This window comes from Gossypium raimondii, chromosome 2 (assembly GCF_025698545.1).
Source record: "Gossypium raimondii isolate GPD5lz chromosome 2, ASM2569854v1, whole genome shotgun sequence".
Taxonomy (NCBI): domain Eukaryota; kingdom Viridiplantae; phylum Streptophyta; class Magnoliopsida; order Malvales; family Malvaceae; genus Gossypium; species Gossypium raimondii.
Window position 1 is genome coordinate 33405956 of NC_068566.1, and position 21447 is coordinate 33427402.

The window sequence follows — 21447 nt, forward strand, 5'->3', positions numbered from 1 at the left end:
AGGTAAGATGACTAAGCGATCTTTTAATGAAAAAGGAACAAGGGTTGGAAAACCCCTAGAACTTATGCACACTGACATTTACAGCATTAAAAATCTTAGGGTGAAGCCTCCAATAGTACCCCATTCCTATGTGCATGACTCTAACAGCATGTGATCCCCGCTTTCAGCAACATCTAGCTTGATCCCTCCTCTAAGTCTTCGATCAACCTCATAAATCATATGATCATTACGCAAACTCCAATAAGTCCAAATGAAATTAGTGAATTCCTTTATTACACCATAATTAAACCCTATCACACGAGGGTAACATATGTAAAGTAAACTATATTGGGTCTGGTGCCCTAAGTGTAGTATTTTCATCAATATACACTTGTAATTTTTTAAATGGATTGGTTAATAAAACAAATTCATTGATTATGATTAACGTATTTTGTATTATTATCCTCAAATGGTTTTTGCACGCAAAGCAAAATAGAAGAAAATGTTACTTATTGGTTGTTTATTGTTTAACTAATACTAAAAGGTATTATTAAACGAACCTAAACATGTATTATTAAATGAACCTAAACATGTCCTTAGTCTAATAAAAAAATAAGCAAACTGATTGAAAGAATAATACGTCATCTATCAAGTCTAATACGGGAGATGTCTTGGGCATCAGAATGGATGACTCCCAGAAGATAGAGACATAGATGTGATTGACTGGACTGATAGTACATCGAACAGGACCCAAGTAGAATAGATCTTAAATTTTTTATGGATTTAATCACTTAATGTTCATAGTGTGGCATACCTAAATCCTGAGTGTATGGTAGACTATGTATGCATGACTCATACATTTTGATGTAAGTAAAAGCCTGAGTTCAAATATATAATGAGTTGAAAGCTCGTGTGGGTGTACGACTTTTGTAGTATGTAGCGCCATTCGCAATAGTGGAATTAATATCCCAAAATATGGGTAAATAATATCCTCTCATTGGCATTACATAGTTGATGAAAAGTAAACGTGGCCACGAGTCGTCTATCTTTATGATGGATGACTTGATCACTATTTAATAGTGATTGATTTTTCATGAAGGAAGATGTAATGGTTACCATGAGATAAAATAGGATCATATTGGGAGAACGGATATTATCCCAAAGAGATCAAAGATACCCTATGAGGGTAACACACTTATGACAAGATCATTAGACGAGCACTGAGTAGTTGCTTTCGTAATGGTATGTCATTGAAGAGAGCTCAGTCACAATACTATAGTGGAATGACTTCGTGACTAAATGAATTTATAATTAATAGGTGAAAATATGGAACTTATTTATAAATCATTTGAGCCTCAACTACATATGTCCAATCGGTCCCTCCATTAGCTCATTGAAACCAGAAATAAATTGTGTGCTTGAATAAAAATTAACGAAATGAATAAAAAAAAAGAGAAATGGGAAACATTCAGGAATGATTATGGTTGTCTCTGAAATGGAGAAATGGAATCATTTGAAAATGAATGTAGGTTTCCAAAAATGGAAATGGAAATAAAAATGAAAATGGAAAGTTGCAATCCTGTATAGGATTACTTAAAAAATGATGAAAGAATAAGTTTAGATTTTGGACTATTTTGAAGCCTAAAAATAAAAATAAATCATTTGGTCATAGTGAAGATGTTGGGTTGTGAAATATTAAACATATTTTCTCGAATTTTTACTAGGGCAAAATTGTCAAAATTTTATAAATGGTAAAATCTTTAAAATTTTGTCAAGGTAAAATAGGGATGAGAAATTTTTATATATATATGAATATTAAATTTTGTTTTAGGAAATAGAAAAATTGAATCAATTTGAATCACATTTCATAGTACTGGTCAAAAAAGACTTAGGATTAGAGAGGCCTAAAACCCATCATATAACATGAAGGGGGCAAAAACCCTAGTTGAAATACAATGGTGGGACATTCACCCCTCTCCTGCTCTAAGTAGGATGTTATTTTTCTATTTAAAATAAACCTCTACAACTCTAAAAGGGTTCTCTACCTTCTCTTCCTATAAATAGATGGCATCCATAGAGCTATTTACACAATTTTTAAGAGATTGTTATTCTGCCGAAAAATAGAGAGAATTTATTCTCAACTTTTAAATATATTTTTCAGAACAACAATTTTACTGGTTTTTATTAAAAAAGAGAAATTTTCTTTTTACTGGTTTCTATTAAAGAAGAGAAATTTTCTTTTTCACCTCAAAAGGAAAACTTTTTCTAGATCTGTGTTTTGATTCAATTGGTTCGAGCTCACACTCGAATCAGTTTGTGGTACGAGAATAGCGAAGAAGATCATTTATTTAAAATCTAAAAAATATCAAGGATCCACTTAATCCAAGATTTTGGTTAAGGTTTATTGCTATAAATATCACAAATCGAGTCGGTTTTCAAAATTTTAATTTTTCGCTGTGTAAGAAAATTATTTTCAAATCAAGATTTTTCCAACAAACTAAACATAAAAATATTCCATGCTTGCTCATGTTTATTATTGAACATCAGGGTGGCGGACTCCACCCAATCCTCCGAGCTTCATCGCTCTCTTTCAATACCTTCCTCTAGTCACTCTCCACCCGACCATATTTCAATTACTCTGCTCGATCAGCAAAACCCATCTTTACTTCTCATATTTTCTTCATTTCATACACCCCGCATGCAAGGTATTCGTTGTCCTTTATCTTACTTGGGAGTACACCCATCTACCATCTTGTACCTCTGTGGTAGCGCTCTTTTATCTTTAGCCCAAAGGTCCTTAAGTCATACCTTTCTTGGCAAACTCTCATGGTGGATCCGGTCCTTAGCAGACTCCCTCTTTATATACACTAGTCTTAAAGGTCCTATTGACATTTTCGTATTATGTTGACCTTCAATAGGCCTCACCATCCTAGTAAACCCATTCTTATTCCATCCCACTGGTAACAATAGCGGTATTACTTCCAGTAATCCATCTTATGCACAAGACTAACTTGAGACCTTACTTGTCCCCATAATGAACAACTGACTTATCGTCCTATAGCTATACGAGCCTATCATCTCACTTGCTCATTGTCTCCTTATGGGCTTTCATTATGGTGATGTACTCGAAATGGACTTTCCTCAAAGAGGAATAGTCTTGGCAGACATTCTGTCTCCTCTTACCTTTCCATACTTAGGCCTGCTCTCATACGACCTATCTTTCTCTAAATTTTATTAGGTCCTTGCCCATGCCTTTTTGACTTTCATGGCTATCTCCATTGTTTTCATTACTTTTGGCAGATTCCTCAAGATCCGCTTGCCAATACTTACACTTTCTTTTAACTCTTCTTCCACCTACGTGGCTTCTTATACTCAGCGCACTGGCCACATACCCCTCACTTGAGGTCTTGGTTAACTCTATAGATTGTCGTAGCCCAACTATGGTCTTATACCCTTTTTTTCTTGTTTCTCTTGTCCCAACAGACTTACCTCATGTTTATTGTCCTTACGGACTTTATCTTCTATTTATTGTCCCGGCAGACTTTGTCCTGTGTTTACTATCCCTACAGACTTTATCCCATGTTTACTGTCCTAGCAAACTTTATCTCGTGTTTACTGTCCTAGCAAACTTTATCTCGTGTTTACTGTCCTAGCAAACTTTATCTCGTGTTTACTGTCTCTACGAATTATCTATGTGAATGTCATGGAGTCTTCTATCCATGGTCTTACATCAATTCACCATCTTGGCGTTTTATCACATGATGTCATGAAGTTTTTCATCCATAGTCTTACTTATTATACCTAACTGCCATAGCATCTTTATTAATGGTCTTACATTGTATACCTTATATCTTATATCGTGCTGTCGTGGCATCTTTCATCCATTGTATAATGACATATACCTTTTATCGTGTACCATGCTGCCATGGCATCTTTCATCCATGGTCTTACACTGCATAACTCATACCAAACTATCATAGCGTCATTTATCTATTGTCTTACGCCATATACTGTCGTCACAGTGTCGCCCGAAGGACTAGTCGATATCACCATCGTGGTAAATACTATTCTATAATACAGATTTCCTAAATCCTCCTCCCATTACCGCTTTTACTCCACCTAACCTTAATGCTTAAACAACACAGTGTTCCCTCCGTAAGGCATGGAGCTTCGCCTGAGACAGTACCTAATAAGGTCACTTCTTATTCTCATCTTAACTTTATTTATCCTTTTAAGGTTTTCCCCACAGTCATGCAATGCATGCACATATCATCATTTTTCATGTTTAAGCAACCATGGCATGCTTAGACAACATAAATCATAACATCCATGATGTTTTAAGAACTCACTTAAAACTTCATCACTTCCACAGCTTAGCTTCTTCGAATGTTAGAGCTTCCACTTTCCTAACAATTAAGAATTTACAACCAAAAGCCACTGGTTAAACTTGCACTTTATCTTAAAAACCTAAACTTTAATAACATGCAAAACCCTTAAAATAGTTCTGAATATTCATAGCTTTATTTCCTTAACTTTAATATACCTAAAAGGGTTAAGAACCTTACCAAGTTGCTAGTTTCTTTACTTTTCCACCTCTATTCTCACGAAGTCTACTCCATGCAAAACCTTCTATGGTTGTTCCTTTTTTGAACTACTGAAGAAGATGAAGAGGAGAAAATGAAGCTGAGTCGAGAAGAAAATCATCTATGGAAAGCCATTTCCCAGCTATTTATAGCTCTTCCTGCTCTATTGTTGGCCTTATGAGTATCGTCCATTGCTAGTTATTATGTATCCTTCTAAAGAACCGGTTGGTTCCATTCTAACCAAACCAGGCTTGGTTCTCAACTATGTTTAATTCAGTTTCCAGCTTTCTTTTTTCTTCCAATAGAGGCCGTGAGCTTGCGGTCTCTTTCAATTTAGTCCTTTAATTATCCTTAATTACAAGTTTATTAGAAACTAGGTGTTACATAAAATCTATGATGAATGTGCACATAATGTCCTATAGATGTCAACTGATTAAATAGGGTCCATTTGATTCACTTGAACTGGCCCAATTCATGAAACACATAGATAAACCCATCTACTTGAAGCCTTGGTATCCCAGTGAAACACTCCAATAAAACTAGAGTTATCATGATTAACGTAAATTCTAAGAGATAAGATTGTATAGAGTTTAAATCCCTTAAAACTCTCATATTGTAGATAGATACTAATATCAGTTGTTGATGTAGTTCAATTTGTATCGTCGAATCTAAGGGAGCTAAACTATAAATAAAGGTTTTTCCCTTATTTGTAATACTTAGTTGTAAACCTTCAAAGTAATAGAATACTTTTAAGAGCATTTACTCAAACAATTTATGTGCGCTATTTTCTTGTAGCTTTTTTGTTCGTTCATGGTTTTTTTTTTTCTCTTTCGAGTTTGCTTCCGCTTTGTTTTTGAAGCTTCAGAGAATTTCTGCGAGAATTCTTATGTTTCGAGAGTAAGGCTAACTTAGGTAGACTTGAACCCAAGAAATCAACTAAGGTCGCGCGGTTTGTCAAACTAAAATTCTAACCTCGTGATATATGCATGTAGAAACTACATATTTAGAATATAAATAATGAAATGTATAGTTTAAAACTAATTAATAATAATACATGAAATATGCACGATATTAAAATCAAAACTAGATTAAATTGTAAGTAAAATTAAATTTAAACACATAAATACTACATATTAAAAATATTAAATAAATGCAATTATTAAATTTTCATATAAAAATAGCTTTTATTCAAATGTTAAAAAAATTATATACTAAATGATTTTTTGTAATTCTTGAAAAGTTTTTTATACTTTTAAAAAATTTAAGAATAACTTTTTATGCCAACACTTTCTTATCAAGCCATGTCAACATTTTTTTATAAATTTACAATTTTAATTACCAAATTGATGTAAAAATTTAATATAAAATAATTAAGTAAAATACTAATAAGTGTTGGGTAATCGATAAGGCACATTATATTCCTAAGAGACAAATGGAGTTCGAAATTTGGAGACATTATTATTGTGAGCGACAATCACAAACCCTGAACATGAACCATAAAACGACATGAAAAGTACCCAAAAAATTAATCAAATACAATTTTGAGGAAAATACAAGTTCTTAAATTCTTTTAATATTACTTTTACAATATAATTTTGGTCCTTGAACTTAAAAAATATAACAATTTGATTACATGACATTCTGATTATGCCACATTGTCACTTGAAAATTTAAAAAATTATATAAAACTAGAGATGATGATCAGGTGCAATCTTAGAGTGTCGCATATAATATTCTAATAACTAGACTTATGGTTGAATTGATCATATTGTTGATTCTCGATTCAATTGGTTTGATTGGTTTATCTGCTAAACCAATAACAATTAATTAATTAATTAAAATTCATAAAATCTAAAAATTATTATTTTATTAAATCAATTCAACTTGTTCAACTACTGGTTTTGTCTTAATTTTTTTTATTTTCACTGGTTTCGAGCTGTTTCCCTTTTAATTGGTTCAATCTCTTTGGTTGGACTAATATAACAATCGATCTTTGGTTCAATCGATAAGACTGACAATCTAGTCATGTTCTAAAAACTCTGGTCACATCATTAAATTTTGACGAAATCCAAGTTTAGTACTAAAATAAATCTAATTATCAAATTTATGTACCAAAGTGAAAAAAATACATGTATCAAAATGGAACTAAATTTAGGGCTAAAATTTATATTACGACTTAAATTTAATCTAAAAAAAATATGTACTTTGAAATGAATCCTAAGTCCAGTAGCCACGTGTCGGAATCCCAAACTACGGATAACTTTCCCGTTATTTTTCCCCCAATTTCAAAACCTCCCAACTTCATTTCAAAACCCTAACAACCCCCCGCCCCTTCCCCCCTAAACAGACAAAACCCAAAGAAAAAAAAAACTTACAGTAATGAAGCTTACAGAAGGAGAAAGAAAGCAAGCGGAAGCTAACCGGTTAGCTGCAATCGCAAAGCGAAAAGCGCTACTACAATCCTCCAGTGCAGACATTCACTGTCAAGAAAACCAATCTCATTATTGGAGGCTCGCCAAGTGCCCTAAACTCGCAAACGACAATGCCCAGATCCCAAAACGACCTCAAGATTCGAAATCGATGCCAGTTTCCAGTACCCAATTGTCTAAAAAGTTCCAGGCCAGGCTCGAAATTTGCTCCCCTGACACTTTCTCGATCACCCCGGAGACGCTGAAGGGTTGTCTGTACCCGGGCGATGAAGAGTGCTTGCGAAGATTGGGGGATGTTTTATATGATGTGAGTTGGGTTTTTGGTTTCTAGTTTTGAGTTCTTTGAATTTTTCTATTTCTTCTCTTTCAATTCATATGGGGTCAAGATTTAAATTTACAGCTTTGCCTATTTCTTATACCAAATAATTTTGAAGTTTTATTCTATTTATTTTCATTTCCTTGAAATCGTTTAATTTTAAATAATCAATCAAGCTCTAGGTTCTTTGTATTGTTTATTTTCGCGCATTTGACATTCTATTGGATATTGTTGTGTCAATTTTGATAGGTTATGCACTCACATTACACCCAAGACAGTGGAGGTCGAAAGGCATGTGTTTATAAGCTCAGGGATTATGGTTCTGTTTTGTCATGTTTAAGGAAGTCAAAGGATATTGAGATCAAGGAGATACCCCATTTAACACTAAGAGTTGTTGAAACATTTTCACATTGCTTTGTTGCTGGACAATGGAGACCGTGTAGACCAGAACATCTATCTGATGAGGATGTTGATGAATTAATCACAAAGCTACCGGAAACACTATTGAATTCACTTCTGCCTTTTCAACTTGAAGGTATCAAATTTGGTTTGCGAAGGGGCGGTCGGTGTCTAATTGCAGATGAAATGGGGCTTGGCAAAACAGTCCAGGTAATTGTATGAGTATGATGTTCTATGTGCTTTTAATCCCTTGACATGAATTATATGGCTGTAGCTTCACGGCTGCCCTGTATGCCTGAAAATCTTTTCCAGCTTCTATCCCCCCCCCCCACACTAGAAAAAAAAAAAAACTGCACTGCAGATGGTTTCATAACAAAAAAAATCATTGTACTTATTTGTGTGGTATATGCTGTCATTACATTCGGCAAGCAATATGCAATATTTTCCTTTTAAGTGCAATGGCTACATTTTAGATTTGAGAAAGCATAATTCCTTTTACTGTTTATAGTTGGAAGATTGTTTGAACTCTCAGGTTTTGGGCTTCTGATTTTAGATGGCATGAAAATAAGTTTTGTTTACGTATCTGATTTGTGTTCAGGCTATTGCTATTGCTGGTTGTTTCATTAATGAAGGTTCTATTCTCGTTGTTTGCCCTGCTGTTTTGCGTTATTCATGGGCAGAAGAATTGGAGCGGTGGCTACCCTTTTGTTTACCTTCTGATATACATCTTGGTAACATTTAGCATACATCCATCTTTTCATTTTTTGGTTTATTTTTTTTGGGGTTAGGGGTGGAGGAATTTGGGTGGTTGTTAGGAAAGCAAACAATCAAAGATATAGCAAAGGAAGCTTTGACTTCTTTTTATTCTAGCCCAAAATTTTTTTTGAGAGTATATGTTTCATTGTTAATTATTCTTAGTTTAAAATAGAACAAAGCCTTCAAGGGGATATGTTTAGGAAATTTTAGTAGTTAGTAAGAATTGGGGGTTGAACTCAATTTCCATAACAAAAAGGATGTGGAATTTACTCACTGACCCTTTTCTTATATTATGTAATTTAGGTGGGGTCAATATTGAAAAAATATAATATTTTTTTGTTATAATTTGATCTCAAAACCTAGATGTAGCACTGCCCTTGAGCTTAGGTAGGTTCTCCAAGATTCAGCCATAACAACTAAATCTGTATCATTGACATTAGGTTACTTGGAGTCCTGGACAGCACAATATTGTCTAAGAAAGATGAAAACCATAGAAAGACTCAAGCGATACCCATATTTAGAACCATAAGAAGTAGTTTCTGTCAAGTTATACTTTACTGTAGCATTCTGAAATGTGAACAGTACCACTTCAGTAACCTTGTTGAAAAATTGATACAACTTCCATATCAGTGCCTAATCAAAATATGACCTTTGCTCGATTGCTATCATACTGTTGTCTGAAGTTATCAGTTAAGGAAAAATATGACCTAAAACTTTAAAAGTTACAAGAGAAATGTGTAGAGATTACGTTAAAGAGTGATGAGAAGTTTGTAACTAGTTTTTTATTTTTTTACATTTCCATTCTTTAAACGAGAAACATGTGAAGGTGGTAGCGGTATGCTAAAAGAAAACTGGAAACCCTCAAATTTTCTGTAAGAAGTTGTGAATAAATGGAAGAAAACCATGTGGAGAGAGGAAGAAGATCTAATGGCATGGTTCATACACATGAAAAGGGACTTCACTATTACTAAGCTTATTTAGGATATGATCCTAAGTCGAGCATAGTGATGCACATATGATCCATATTGTGAACCTCAAACAATGGGAAATGGCTTGTTTTGATAGTTGAAAAAGCGTTGATGTAATAGTAATCTCTTTTATTTAATAATCTCAGGTAGTATGTTAGTTTTTTGCCGATGCAAAATACTGATATTTATGTTGACAAGTCATTGTAGCATATATTCGTCAATTTTTATCCCCCTTTCTCATCTGAAGATTTTGAATCTTTGTGGTGGTAGGACTAATTCTTTTATTTTTATCACCATATTCTATTTGACTTCAGTTTTTGGTCATCGGGATAATCCTGCCTACTTAGACAAATATCCTAGAGTTGTGGTTATTTCTTACACTATGCTTAAACACTTGCGGAAGAGCATGCTTGAACATGAATGGGCTTTATTAATAGTTGATGAATCTCACCATCTACGATGTTCACGAAAATCAACTGAATCAGCAGAGGTAAACACCTCCCTTGCTTTAATCATACTTTATATTTGTTGACTATATCAGATAATAATTCCTCTAGAGAATGAGAGAATCAAATTACTTGTAATATTATGAGCGCTATTGCTCATTTATTGTAGTTTTAGTGCTCAATATCCTTTACTGAATATTGGGATGTGTCCTGTATCAACAGATACAAACAGTTCTTGATTTGGCGGAGAAGGTCAGGCGTATAGTACTCTTATCAGGAACACCTTCTTTGTCAAGGTTGAAGCATGGAATTTGAAGCAAAAATAGCACCATCATCATCTATATTAAGTTTAGCATGGGCATAATATATATCTAATAATTTTCAGTAGTGATTCTACCTTTGATAGCTTTCTTATCTTAATGTTGTTTTTGTTAGTGCAATCTAAAATCGTACTTTCTATACTTTCCAATGTAGGCCATATGACATTTTTCATCAGATAAATATTTTGTGGTAAGCTTTCTTTACACTTAAGAATCTTGCAATTTTTCTAGGTTTGTTAGCAATTGGTTTACCATGCTTCTGTTGTATAGGCCTGGTTTGTTGGGAGTGACCAAGTACAAGTTTGCAGAAACTTACTGTGATGTCAACTTTGCTCAGACCACTCAAGGTTTTAAGGTAACATTTGAGCAGCCTTTCAAGAAACACAGTATAGTTTCTTCCAGAATTTTTCCTATGCGTGGTATTAAGTTACTGTTGCTTAATCAATTTCTTATAAAAAGGTCAACTGCTTTTGGTAATGTGGTCAATTGCTTTTGCTACAAAATTGCATTTTTGCTTTTATAAGCTAGTTCTTCAATTCTTTTCCTTAAGAGTTTTTGTGTGTAGCCATAGTGGCTATGTGTAACAGTTTGTTATATGACTGTGTTTGGTTGAGTGATTTGGTAGCTACATAAGTAAAGGATTATGGTGCTAAGTTCTATATATTCATCAACATCTACTTTTTGGTTTGATTGTTAGCATGAAAGTCTTAACACATTTGATGAAGCTGTCCTGCAGGATTTCTCAAAGGGTGTTCGCTTGGAGGAGTTGAATGTGTTACTTAGCCAAACAGTCATGGTTTGTCCTTGTTTTTCATGCACTTAACATTCTGCTTGGCTATTATCTAATATTAATGAGGCAAAAGGAAGCATCAATGTACCTTTTTTGAGCACTTACCATTTTAAACAGTCAATATAAGCAATAGTTCAGATACTAATGCAAACTCTTTCTTTTTGAGTGCTCAACTGAAAAGCCTTTCCCGCAAATGGGGATGGTTTTGTGGTATAATTTTATCATTGTGCTCTATTTAGGCTATTAGTTGTTCCGTTCACACATTCTATAAGAATAAATTTCTTTTGTTTTAGCAGTTGCAATAATGATTGATGAAAAGGTTACTTTCTCATCCTGCATTCTAACCATTCAAATTTGAATGTGGATTTCCATTTTTTCCATGTACATTCAAGACAATCTTTAAGTGATTGTTCTTATTTGGAAGTTCTATTCAGTTTTAAATTACCATTTTTATCTGCCAAGTCTTTTTATTAAAGGAATACTATGTTTGTACTTCTTTGGTCTATATCTTTTCAAAAGTTACTGCTCCATAGATAGATGCTGACCAATTGCAGATAAGACGTCTGAAGGAACATGTCCTGGTCCAGTTACCTCCCAAACGTCGGCAGCTTATAAGGTTGCATTTGGAGAAATCAGACATAGCTTCAGCCAAGGCAGCTGTCAGTTTTTCCAACGCTGATGCTTTTGAAAATAATGCTTCCAACGATATTGCTATGGAGAAACTGGGCGGAAACAATGGTAATTATGGACATTTCTGTATGTATTGCATGTGAGAAATTCAATGTTATAAGGTAACCCTGCATGCTAGTTTTCTGTCTCTCTCTGCCTACTCAACTTCTGTGATGTTGATCTCATTATATTTTGTTTGGTTGTTGGATAGACCAAAACAGAGCTATTTATTTCTACAGAAGATTAGGCAGTATTTCATGCCATTTAAGCCATTGATACAGATTCCTCTTTAAACATTTTCTGTTTTAACAAACACATATGACTCGGATAAATGGTGAAAATTTTTATCTAGATGATCTTTGCGTATATTGTGTTGCTTATGCCTTTGGAATATGCTGAATTTGTCATATTGATGGCACATGATTAATTGTTGTAAGCCGATATTCTATTAGCTGTAGTCCCAAAGGTGCATTGCAAATAGCGTGTTTTCTAGAGTTGAAGCATAACTTTCTCTTGCATTCTAAGAATTGGAAACTGAATTTGGTTTCACATAGAGCGTCATCATCTAAAACTAGCACAAGTGCATTCCTTTCCCTGTAGAATCTTGTTTAGACATGAAGAGTTGTTTTTTTTCTTCTTTTCTTTTTTCTTCTTAATGTTGGTCACTATAGAGAGATTGAAATTTTGAGTGATTCATTGTTCCAGTTCTTTCCAAACTGTGGTGCTTTATTTCCAGTATAGATTCCTTTTTTATTTGGGATGAAATCTTCAATTCCTATGTTTCTCACTGTGTTTTGGAGATATTCTTGTTCATAATGCAACTGAAGTTGTTTAATGTGAATTAACTTAAGGTTGCGTGCACTCTTAACTTATTTCATTCTTTAAGATCATGTAATGCGTATTAGTAGGGGCTATTTAATTATCTTTTATTTTCTTGTGCTTTAATTGTAAATTTTATTTTTGTTTAGGACATTAGGTTCTCTATTAACTGATCTTGCCGTGTATAATGTATGGGAATTAGGCAAATAGCCTATAAACAACTATGCCGGTAATTTTAGTTGGCTTTTGATTGTGGAGGTCTTTCAGATACTTGAAAAAGGTATTAGAAATTTATCTCAGCTTTGAGAAAATTTCAGTCTTTGGTTTTCTAGTGATTTTCTCTATTTTTTATTTTCTGCATCATTATGTTTATAGAGACACAAATATCTATAGTTGGTATATATTTTGTATAATGGATGCTTAGAAATCTTTGATTAATTGAACCATTATGAGAAAACTTTCATGAATAGGAAGTAAATACAATTAATTCCATACTTGGTGTCACATGCTGGTGTTGCAAGTTTTTGCTTGCTTGTGCTAGATGTCATGAATACACAGTTGGCCGTATCTGAGTATTGTTTTTGTAGTTATATATTGCTCCTTGTTGCTTCCAGATGGCATTCACAATTGCAATTCTAGTGAACTTTCTTATCAAGAACTTGGTGTTGCAAAGCTTCGTGGATTTCGTAAATGGTTTTCTAATCACCCACTAATTGCAAATTCAGATGGCGTGGAAGAATTTGGTTTAAACTCCAGTTCTCATAAAATGATAATTTTTGCCCATCACCATAAAGTTCTTGATGGAATACAGGTAAGATATAATAAGCCCTTCATTCACTAGAGTAACATCTAATGGAATATTGAGATGCATACTTGACTGTGGAAGAATTACTATCAGCATTGATAAAGACAAAAAGAAAGATTCTCTTTATTTCTTTAGTTGCACAGAATTTGTGCATGATAGATTTGTCCTGTCTCATTGATGATCTGCAATATACAAAAAAAGAAAAATTAGGTTTTCAATATGAAATTAAGCAGTTAATTACTTTCTAGTTTAAAGTAAAAATGGAGCTGTGATATTTTGTCTAGGTTTATTTCCGCTCGTTTTGATGGGCTGTAAGTCAAATCTTTTGATGCGTAAAATATTTTTGTTTAAAATTTTTTCTTTAGTCTGTAGCCCTCTGAATAGTGAATGCTACTGTGTTAGTAGGTTAGATCCATGATGACACCTTATTAACTTTAAATAAATGGTTTTTAAGACTACCATCTTTATTTTTTCCTTGGCAATCCATGAAGTTTGCTGTTTTAAATTATCCAGGACTTCATATGTGAGAAAGGAATTAGTTTTGTCCGTATTGATGGAACCACACTTCCAAAAGATCGACAATCAGCTGTACTGTCATTTAAATCACCAAATGGGGTTTGTGTTACATTTTTCTTTGTCTATGTTCCTTTTGTTCGTTTAAGAAACATTTTTGGATTGTCTTTACTGACCTTTTTGTCATTTAGCATAATTATCAACTATTATCTAGATTAAACACGTTGAATTGCATAGCTCATGAAATTTGAAATTTCTATACTCAAAAAGTGGTTATATTGCTACAAGATTTTCTGTGTCTGATACAATGTCTTTCTCTTTTTGATAGTTACTTTGTTAATTTAGGTTTATACATTTTATTTTCTAACCCAAGATGTTTACTCCAATAATCTATTCATCCATGCAACAATTTTCATGTTCTGTGCTTCCCTGGATACTTAAAAATACTGGAAAAAGCATGAACAGGTACAAGCATTTTCTACATATGTCCTATGTGTTATTTTCTAGTGTGGCAGACATTACTAAAGAGACCAGTTTCTGACTTGCAGCCAAGCTACTTTTTTCCTGTATTATACTGACCATAGCCAGCCTCATTCATCAGGCCAAAATTGCAATAATTGGAATAACTGCTGGGGGTGTTGGACTTGATTTTTCATCAGCAAAACATGTTGTGTTCTTGGAGTTGCCTCAGTCACCATCTTTGATGCTTCAGGTTTTTACATATAGATTTTTTTTTTTTTTTTTTTGCTGAATTATAGCATTACTCTTTAAGAAATCCTGTTCCAGTCTCAATAAAATTTTGAATGCGCTGAATTTAATGTAGAATGGTGTTAAATGTTTAAAAATTTTGAGGTTAGTTTCGAATTTCAATACCAACAATCACCTTCGCAAGGTTATTTTGGTGCCACTGTTTTTATTAGAGCTTTTAGGAGCTTCAGATTTCTGTGGTCCTATTTTGATTTACCAACTGGCCTGTTATTCTCTTTGCTTTTTCCTTTTAGACACGTGTTCTTGATTTTCCATTTTTAAAACTATTTTAAATACTGTAAAAGGAAGTGTCCCCCCCCCCCCCTTGGTCTTTTTCCCTAATTGATGAAGGAAGATTATGGATGAAATTAGAAGCAAATATTTTATAGGGCAGTTATCCAGTATGCGTTGCTTGCTAGTCTAGATGGCAGGATAATGTACACATCCAAAAGAGCAAAAAAATTGATGATATGCATCAAAATTTCTGCTTGATTGAAATGTCAGTTAAAGCAGAAAAGTAGTTGATCATTTCTGCATTTTTCTGAATGCATATGTTAAGGTCTTTATTCCTGGAATGAGAATAGCAATAACGATGGCAGGAATGTAAAACAAAGCTTAAAAAATAATTAAGGTTGTGGAATTGGATTTCTGTAACTTTCCTGTGCATCATCTTGGCAAGGAAGGGAGGGGGAGATAGAGAGAGCTCTTACAATCTTTTATTGGTTTATCTTGTATTAATCCCAAACTTGCTTAAGGACCTATCGTCCTCAGAGCTTTATAAATACATACTTTTGCTTGTTCAAATTTGATCAGTTGCCTTACTTCCCCTTCCATCCTTTGTCTTTTAAAGGCTGAGGATAGAGCTCACAGACGAGGGCAAACAAGTGCGGTCAACATTTACATCCTCTGGGCAAAGGTGTGCATATATATGGAAGAAATTTTAGCAAATTTGTCAGACAGTTCATATTATTTTATGCTATTTATAGTTTTCTCATACTACAGGATACGTTGGATGAGTCACATTGGCAAAATCTAAACAAGAGTCTGCACCGTGTTTCATCTACAACAAATGGAAAATATGACGCAATGAAAGAGATAGAAGTACCTCCTCTCTCTCTCTTTCTCTCTCTCTCTCTCTCTCTATGCATTTGCTACTATTCATACAATAAGTGACAACTTCCTAATATTGGAGTGATCTTATACAAAAATATATATATTTTTACAATAAATTTGTTTGTGGTATACTTAGCAGAGTTTAGGTTCTTTCTTAAAATGAGAAGCAGGGCAAAGATGGGGGTGTAATTGACATTGTTTTGTTGCACCATTTTAAGTTTTCTCTCTACTGTTTCAGAACTATTGTAAGGAGACATCAGGATTACATGATTTCTGTTCTGACTGCTTTTGCCTGTTAATCACATTTTATGTACGTTGGTGGCTGCTGAGAATTGTTCCATGCAATAGATTGCCTTTAGCCTTACATAGCCAAACACTTATTAATATTATATTGTTGATGCTTATTCATCAGTATTGCTTTCTGTCTGTGCTAGTGCTAAATGTGTTTTGAAACTTAACCTGATTGGCATAAAAATCTTTTCATTTTTCCCATTCCAACCATGATATGTGTGTGCATGTGCATTTTTGGTAAAATACATGACTTGTTTTGGTGGTTTGTTTTGTTTAGCAGGCATCATGATCATCTTTTCTAAAATATGAAACTTTATTCTTCTGGTTTGGTAGGTTGAAGGCATTTCTTATATGGTTACACCGGATACAAATTGCAAACATAAAATTTTGGTGAAAGAAACACCTGGAAAACTTTCAGTAGATTTAGAGCAGCTGCCAGACCCTGAATGTTCCCAGGAATTGCAGCCTTCAGAAGCATTTGCTGATGTTGCTGTTGAAATGAATGATGGATCTGACACAATGAATCAAACTGGTGACAGCTACAATGACAGTGATGTAAAACTTTTTAACATTACTAGTATAAAAAAAATTCTTTTCTTTCGTAGAAATCTTTTCTTTTTTCCCATTCCAATCATGATATGCCTGTGGATATGCATGTTTGGTAAAATGCATGACTTAAATTGGTGGTTTGTTTTGTTTAGCAGGCATCATATCGTTTCATTTTTTATTTTATTTAATTTTTCTAAAAGATCAAACTTTATTCTTCTGGTTTGGTAGGTTAAAGGCATTTCTGATATGGTAACACCTTATGCAAATTGTAAGCAAAAAATTTTGATGAAAGAAGCACCTGGAAAACTTTCACTGGACTTAGAGCAGCAGCAAGACCCTGAATATTCCCAGGATTTGCAGCCTTCAGAAGCATTTGCTGATGTTGCTGTTGAATTGAATGACAGATCTGACACAATGAATCAAACTGGTGACAGCTACAGTCATAATGATGTAAAACTTTAACATTATTAGAATAAAAAGTAGTTTTTCTTTTATATTTACTAGAAGGAGCTTCGCTGGAATGGTTAACCTGTATGCTTGAGCTTCCCTTTGACCAAGCACATGCAGAAAATACCTACATGTCAGCTAAACTAACCTTGTTGGAGAAGCTTTTCTTCACCTGCTGCTACTATTTTCCTATTCAAGTGAATTAGTTTTTCTTGTTTCTCTTTCACTTTTGAGCTATATTCCTGTTTATTACAAGTTAATAATGCTTCTATTGATATACAGGGTGGTGTGGTTCCTGATCGACAACTCCAAGATCTTAATTCCATGGGAAATGAAAAAGAATTGCATCCTTCTGCAGCTGATATTGGACGATGCGACGTATGCCCTCCTTTTAAAATGGATAACAGAAGCGAAGATCAAAATCCACTGCCAAATGTACTAATTGAAAATTTTTTTCTCAATACAGCAAAATGATTTGTCCTTTAGATTTTGGCTTCAAATTAGCTAATTCAAAGTCTATGTTAATGCAGGGAAAGATAACCACAGCAGATGTTGGTGCACTAGTTCAACCATCAGACGCTGAATGTAATACTATTCAAGTTGATTCTCTGCGGTTTGAGGTAAACAAACTATACCTGATTGTAGATTCTGATTTATTTTGCATCAAGCAAAACTCTAGTTGTTTTCTCACCCTGCGCAGCGGATGAAAATTTTCTCCATTTCAAATTGGTCCTTTAAGTAGTCTTTGTGGTAGACATGTAAAGAGATGTTAACATGGTGACTTGTTTGTTCTTAATTTCACACGTTAGTACAGAGATTATCCTAAATTATGAATTCAAAACCATATATGGCCATACAAGATTTAGATGAGCTTCAAGTTATTTGATAGAAAATTCTTTCAGAATGTATGCTATAAATTTTATAGCATTTTCAGAGAATGTTTCATTCAACATTTCAAGCAAGGAAGCAAGCCAAGCTGGACTTACAAATTAGTTGCCAAAACCCAGCCAAAAAGTAATTATAATGATAGCAAGTAGTTGGCTGCTAATTATATCAGTCTACAAAATATATCAAAGAACTGTCAAATCCTTCCAGTGTTATGCCTTTTTTATTGAAAATTTCCCCTAGATTTATGTATTTGCAGGCATTTGCTATTTGATTGATCCTTGACCAAAACTTTCATTCCAAAGCTTGTATCTCCTGTGTGATTTAATTGACAAAATGGGTGAAAAATGGTATTGTTGTCATACATTCAATAAATGAACTGATTATATAGATTACCTTTTCAATGATTAAACTCTACCGTAGAACTTTTGTCCAACCTTCCTATTAATCCTTTACCCACATACAACCTTAATTCTCTAGGAAAACTCATCTCTTTCTAGAGATAAAACCATAAAAACATCATTTGAAAATACCCCCCTCTCTCGAATAGATAGTTGACTGTAGGTTTCAACAATGATGATATTATTAGTGGTCTGGAGTTTACATTAAATGACAGTGCAATAAATAGGAATATAAATCCAGTTGGTTTCTTTTCTTAAACATTTACATTGTACTTGAAATATACAGGTAAGTGCCCATACTGGAAGAATCCACCTGTATTCCTGCATCCAAGGGAAAGATTTGAGACCTGTGCCACTTTTTGAGAATTTTCGACAAGAGGAAATTGAGTTAGAAAATGCTCTTGCTTGTGGTAGTAAGGAAACGGTTTCCAAATATTTCAAGGACAACCCCACATATAGGCATGCTCTTTGGGCCTTCATTGATGAATGGAATAATCTAAGACCCATTGAACAAAGAAAACTACGCGGAAAGCCTTTGCAACTCCCTTTGTCTGTTGAGTTATGCTACTTGAAGGAAAGCATTAACCATAATACTGGGGTATGTCTGAATGAATTTTATTCTACTCTAGGATATATCCTTTATTTCATTATGGATAACTCAAGGTGTTGCTTTTTATTCTATTGCAGGGACTGCTAAAAGGTGGGAGCAAGCGCCGCACAACACCTTTTTGTGAGATAAATGTTTCTTTGCCTCCAAATGCTGTGTGGAAAAAGGTCCATCTACAGCGTAGTTACAGTAAAAAGGAGAAAGAGTATACTCAGGGTTGGACGCTGACTGGTGAACCACTCTGTAAACTCTGCCAAAAACCATGCGAGTAAGGACTAATTAGCCTTCTCTTGCTTTACCATTTGTCACATATGTCACTGGCTTCCTATGTCTTCAGGGGGAGAAATGCCAAGAGTCCTGAATATTTTGAGGATCTTTTTTGTAAACTTGGCTGCTATGAAGAATACCGCCTAAGAACTAGCAGCAGTTTCATCCGTGAGGTTTGTGCATATGTTTCTTTACTACTTGACCAATATATCTATTCTTTTGATTATTTTTTTTCCCATTGGGTTACATGCTTTATGTGACAACTCAATATTTCCAGGAACTTTTTCAACTTGAGCACGGTATCTGCACAAATTGCCAATTAGACTGTCACCAACTTGTGAAGCACTTAAAACCTTTAACATTAGAGAGGCGGCGGGAGTATATTGCAAGAGTAGCACCAAAGATTGCAAGTCAGAAGAGCTTGTACGTCAATCAGGATAAGTTACCAGTGCAGTTTCCTTATTACTGCAGAATATTTTGTTGTAGAAAATTATGCAGTGACTGTATGAGTGTCATGCGAAGAAATCTGCTAGACATATAAAGTATTAAACAGCTTTGTAGGCATATGGCCACATAAGTCATACACTAGTAGTACTTTCGAGATCACAGTATTTTCTATGAACCAATTTCCTAGTTTACCTTCTGCAGGGTTGACAAGCTTGTTAGTGATCCTTCCGAGGGCAATGCATGGCATGCGGACCACATTGTCCCTGTTTATAGAGGCGGAGGTATGTTATTGTTCACAAACTTTTTCTAGTACTTTCTTGATCTTGACTATCTTGTTTTATTGCTTTTCTGTTAAATTGAGCTTGATTTCGATTTTCATATGTTGCCGAAATTTTATGCAGGTGAATGCAGGCTAGAGAATATGAGGACCCTTTGTGTGGCCTGTCATGCTGTTGTTACTGCAGCACAATGCACTGAACGTCGTTCAATTCGGGCCAAAGCAAAGAAAAAGCTTAAAGCCATCATGGCTGGCCTCAAAAAAGCCGAGAATATGGAAAATAATTCTTCTTGTGGAAAGGTAAATAAGCAAGGGTGGTTATTACACATTTTATAGCTGTTCATTTCTATGTCATAACATGTTTCAAACTAGGGAAAGGAAAGTTCGTAAGATGATGGTATTCTATTATAACATAAATTTCATATTTTAGGTGTTATGTATCTACAATTTGGTTTGTTTCAGGATCAGGGACCCTCAGAGATAGTTGAGGACATACCAGAGGATGAACTTCTAGTCAATGTACCTGGTAGTGCTTATTCTGGGGGAGTAAACTACAACATTCAATCTGAGTTGAAGAATCCCCCAAACCCTTAATGGTCATCAAACTGAAAAGTGAAAAAGCATCCTCCATGTCATCCTATAATGTCTTGCATTGGCTAACTTGAACTCGTCCCTTTTGATCTGTTATGTACAACATCGACACAATCTTCCAACAGAGGTATGTATCTGAAACGTTTGCTCATATACTTTTATAGGTTTTTGCTGGTTGGTGACGAAGATCTGCTATACTCTCGGGGCTATCTAACAATCTCAAGGGGAAATACTTGATGAATGCCATATACTTGTGGGATATGTATATATATGTATATAGCCTGTAAATTGGCCATCATGGTTGCAATCCAGTTATATTGATATTTTTTATCCATTTTGTATACATATCATTCTTTTTATTTAATAGTAATGGCACAGTGATGATGCCAATATCCAAAATCCTGAACCTGCAGGAACGAAATGCATATAAATTTGGGCGCTGCCTTAAGTATATGGGCTGAGCAGTCCATCTGAAACCTAACAAACTCTATCTGTGTTAGAATTGAGTGACTCAAATTCTTATTAAAATAAAATATAATGATAAAATAAAATAAAAGTAAAATCCATATAGAACTACACTTCTTTTATTTTATTTTAGAATAAAGTTTTTCAACATTATTACACTTCATCTATTTTATATTGATTAGAATAAGGTGTTTCAACCTTACTACACTCCTATTAGAATATGGTTTTACAAGCCTATAAATAGACATAATTTACTCCTCTTGTAATTATTCAAATTCGACATAGTGAATTATCTTTTCTTCTACCTGTGATTTTTTTCCGAAAGGGTTTTCACGTAAAAATTTGTATTCTTTATTTTTCGTTCTCTTTTTCTTTGCGATACATTATCATTATCAATGTTCTATTGTTTACAAATTTGTATTAGAGCTTTCGGGTTGTTCATATCAAATCACGGTAATGGCGTCCTTAAAGTATTAAATTCTGTTATTGGATCGCAACATCAGATTCGCGTTGTGATAGGTAAAGATGCAGACAGTTCTTGCACAGATGGACTTAGAGGATGCCCTGC

The 21447-nt window shown here is 34.1% G+C and overlaps 1 protein-coding gene across 4 annotated transcripts; it reads left to right on the forward strand.

Annotated features, from left to right (window-relative positions):
- Nucleotides 1-6859: 6859 nt before the first annotated feature.
- LOC105788446 (uncharacterized) lies at nucleotides 6860-20813 on the forward strand. 4 transcript variants are annotated; one of them, XM_052627296.1, is made up of 26 exons: nucleotides 6860-7298; nucleotides 7557-7916; nucleotides 8305-8437; nucleotides 9745-9920; nucleotides 10099-10172; nucleotides 10351-10386; nucleotides 10467-10551; nucleotides 10933-10992; nucleotides 11541-11724; nucleotides 13089-13285; nucleotides 13793-13894; nucleotides 14394-14504; nucleotides 15390-15455; nucleotides 15542-15640; nucleotides 16277-16498; nucleotides 16721-16942; nucleotides 17222-17374; nucleotides 17470-17559; nucleotides 18512-18823; nucleotides 18913-19100; nucleotides 19170-19272; nucleotides 19377-19522; nucleotides 19748-19827; nucleotides 19948-20123; nucleotides 20286-20435; nucleotides 20579-20813. In XM_052627296.1, exons 1-25 carry the CDS (start codon nucleotides 6942-6944, stop codon nucleotides 20415-20417), a joined length of 3864 nt encoding a protein of 1287 aa, XP_052483256.1. In that variant the 5' UTR covers nucleotides 6860-6941; the 3' UTR covers nucleotides 20418-20435; nucleotides 20579-20813. The 4 variants fall into 4 exon arrangements, with proteins under 4 accessions (XP_052483256.1, XP_012470810.1, XP_052483259.1 ...); XM_012615356.2 differs by having other exon boundaries at nucleotides 20286-20813; XM_052627299.1 differs by lacking the exon at nucleotides 13793-13894 and having other exon boundaries at nucleotides 20286-20813.
- Nucleotides 20814-21447: the final 634 nt, after the last annotated feature.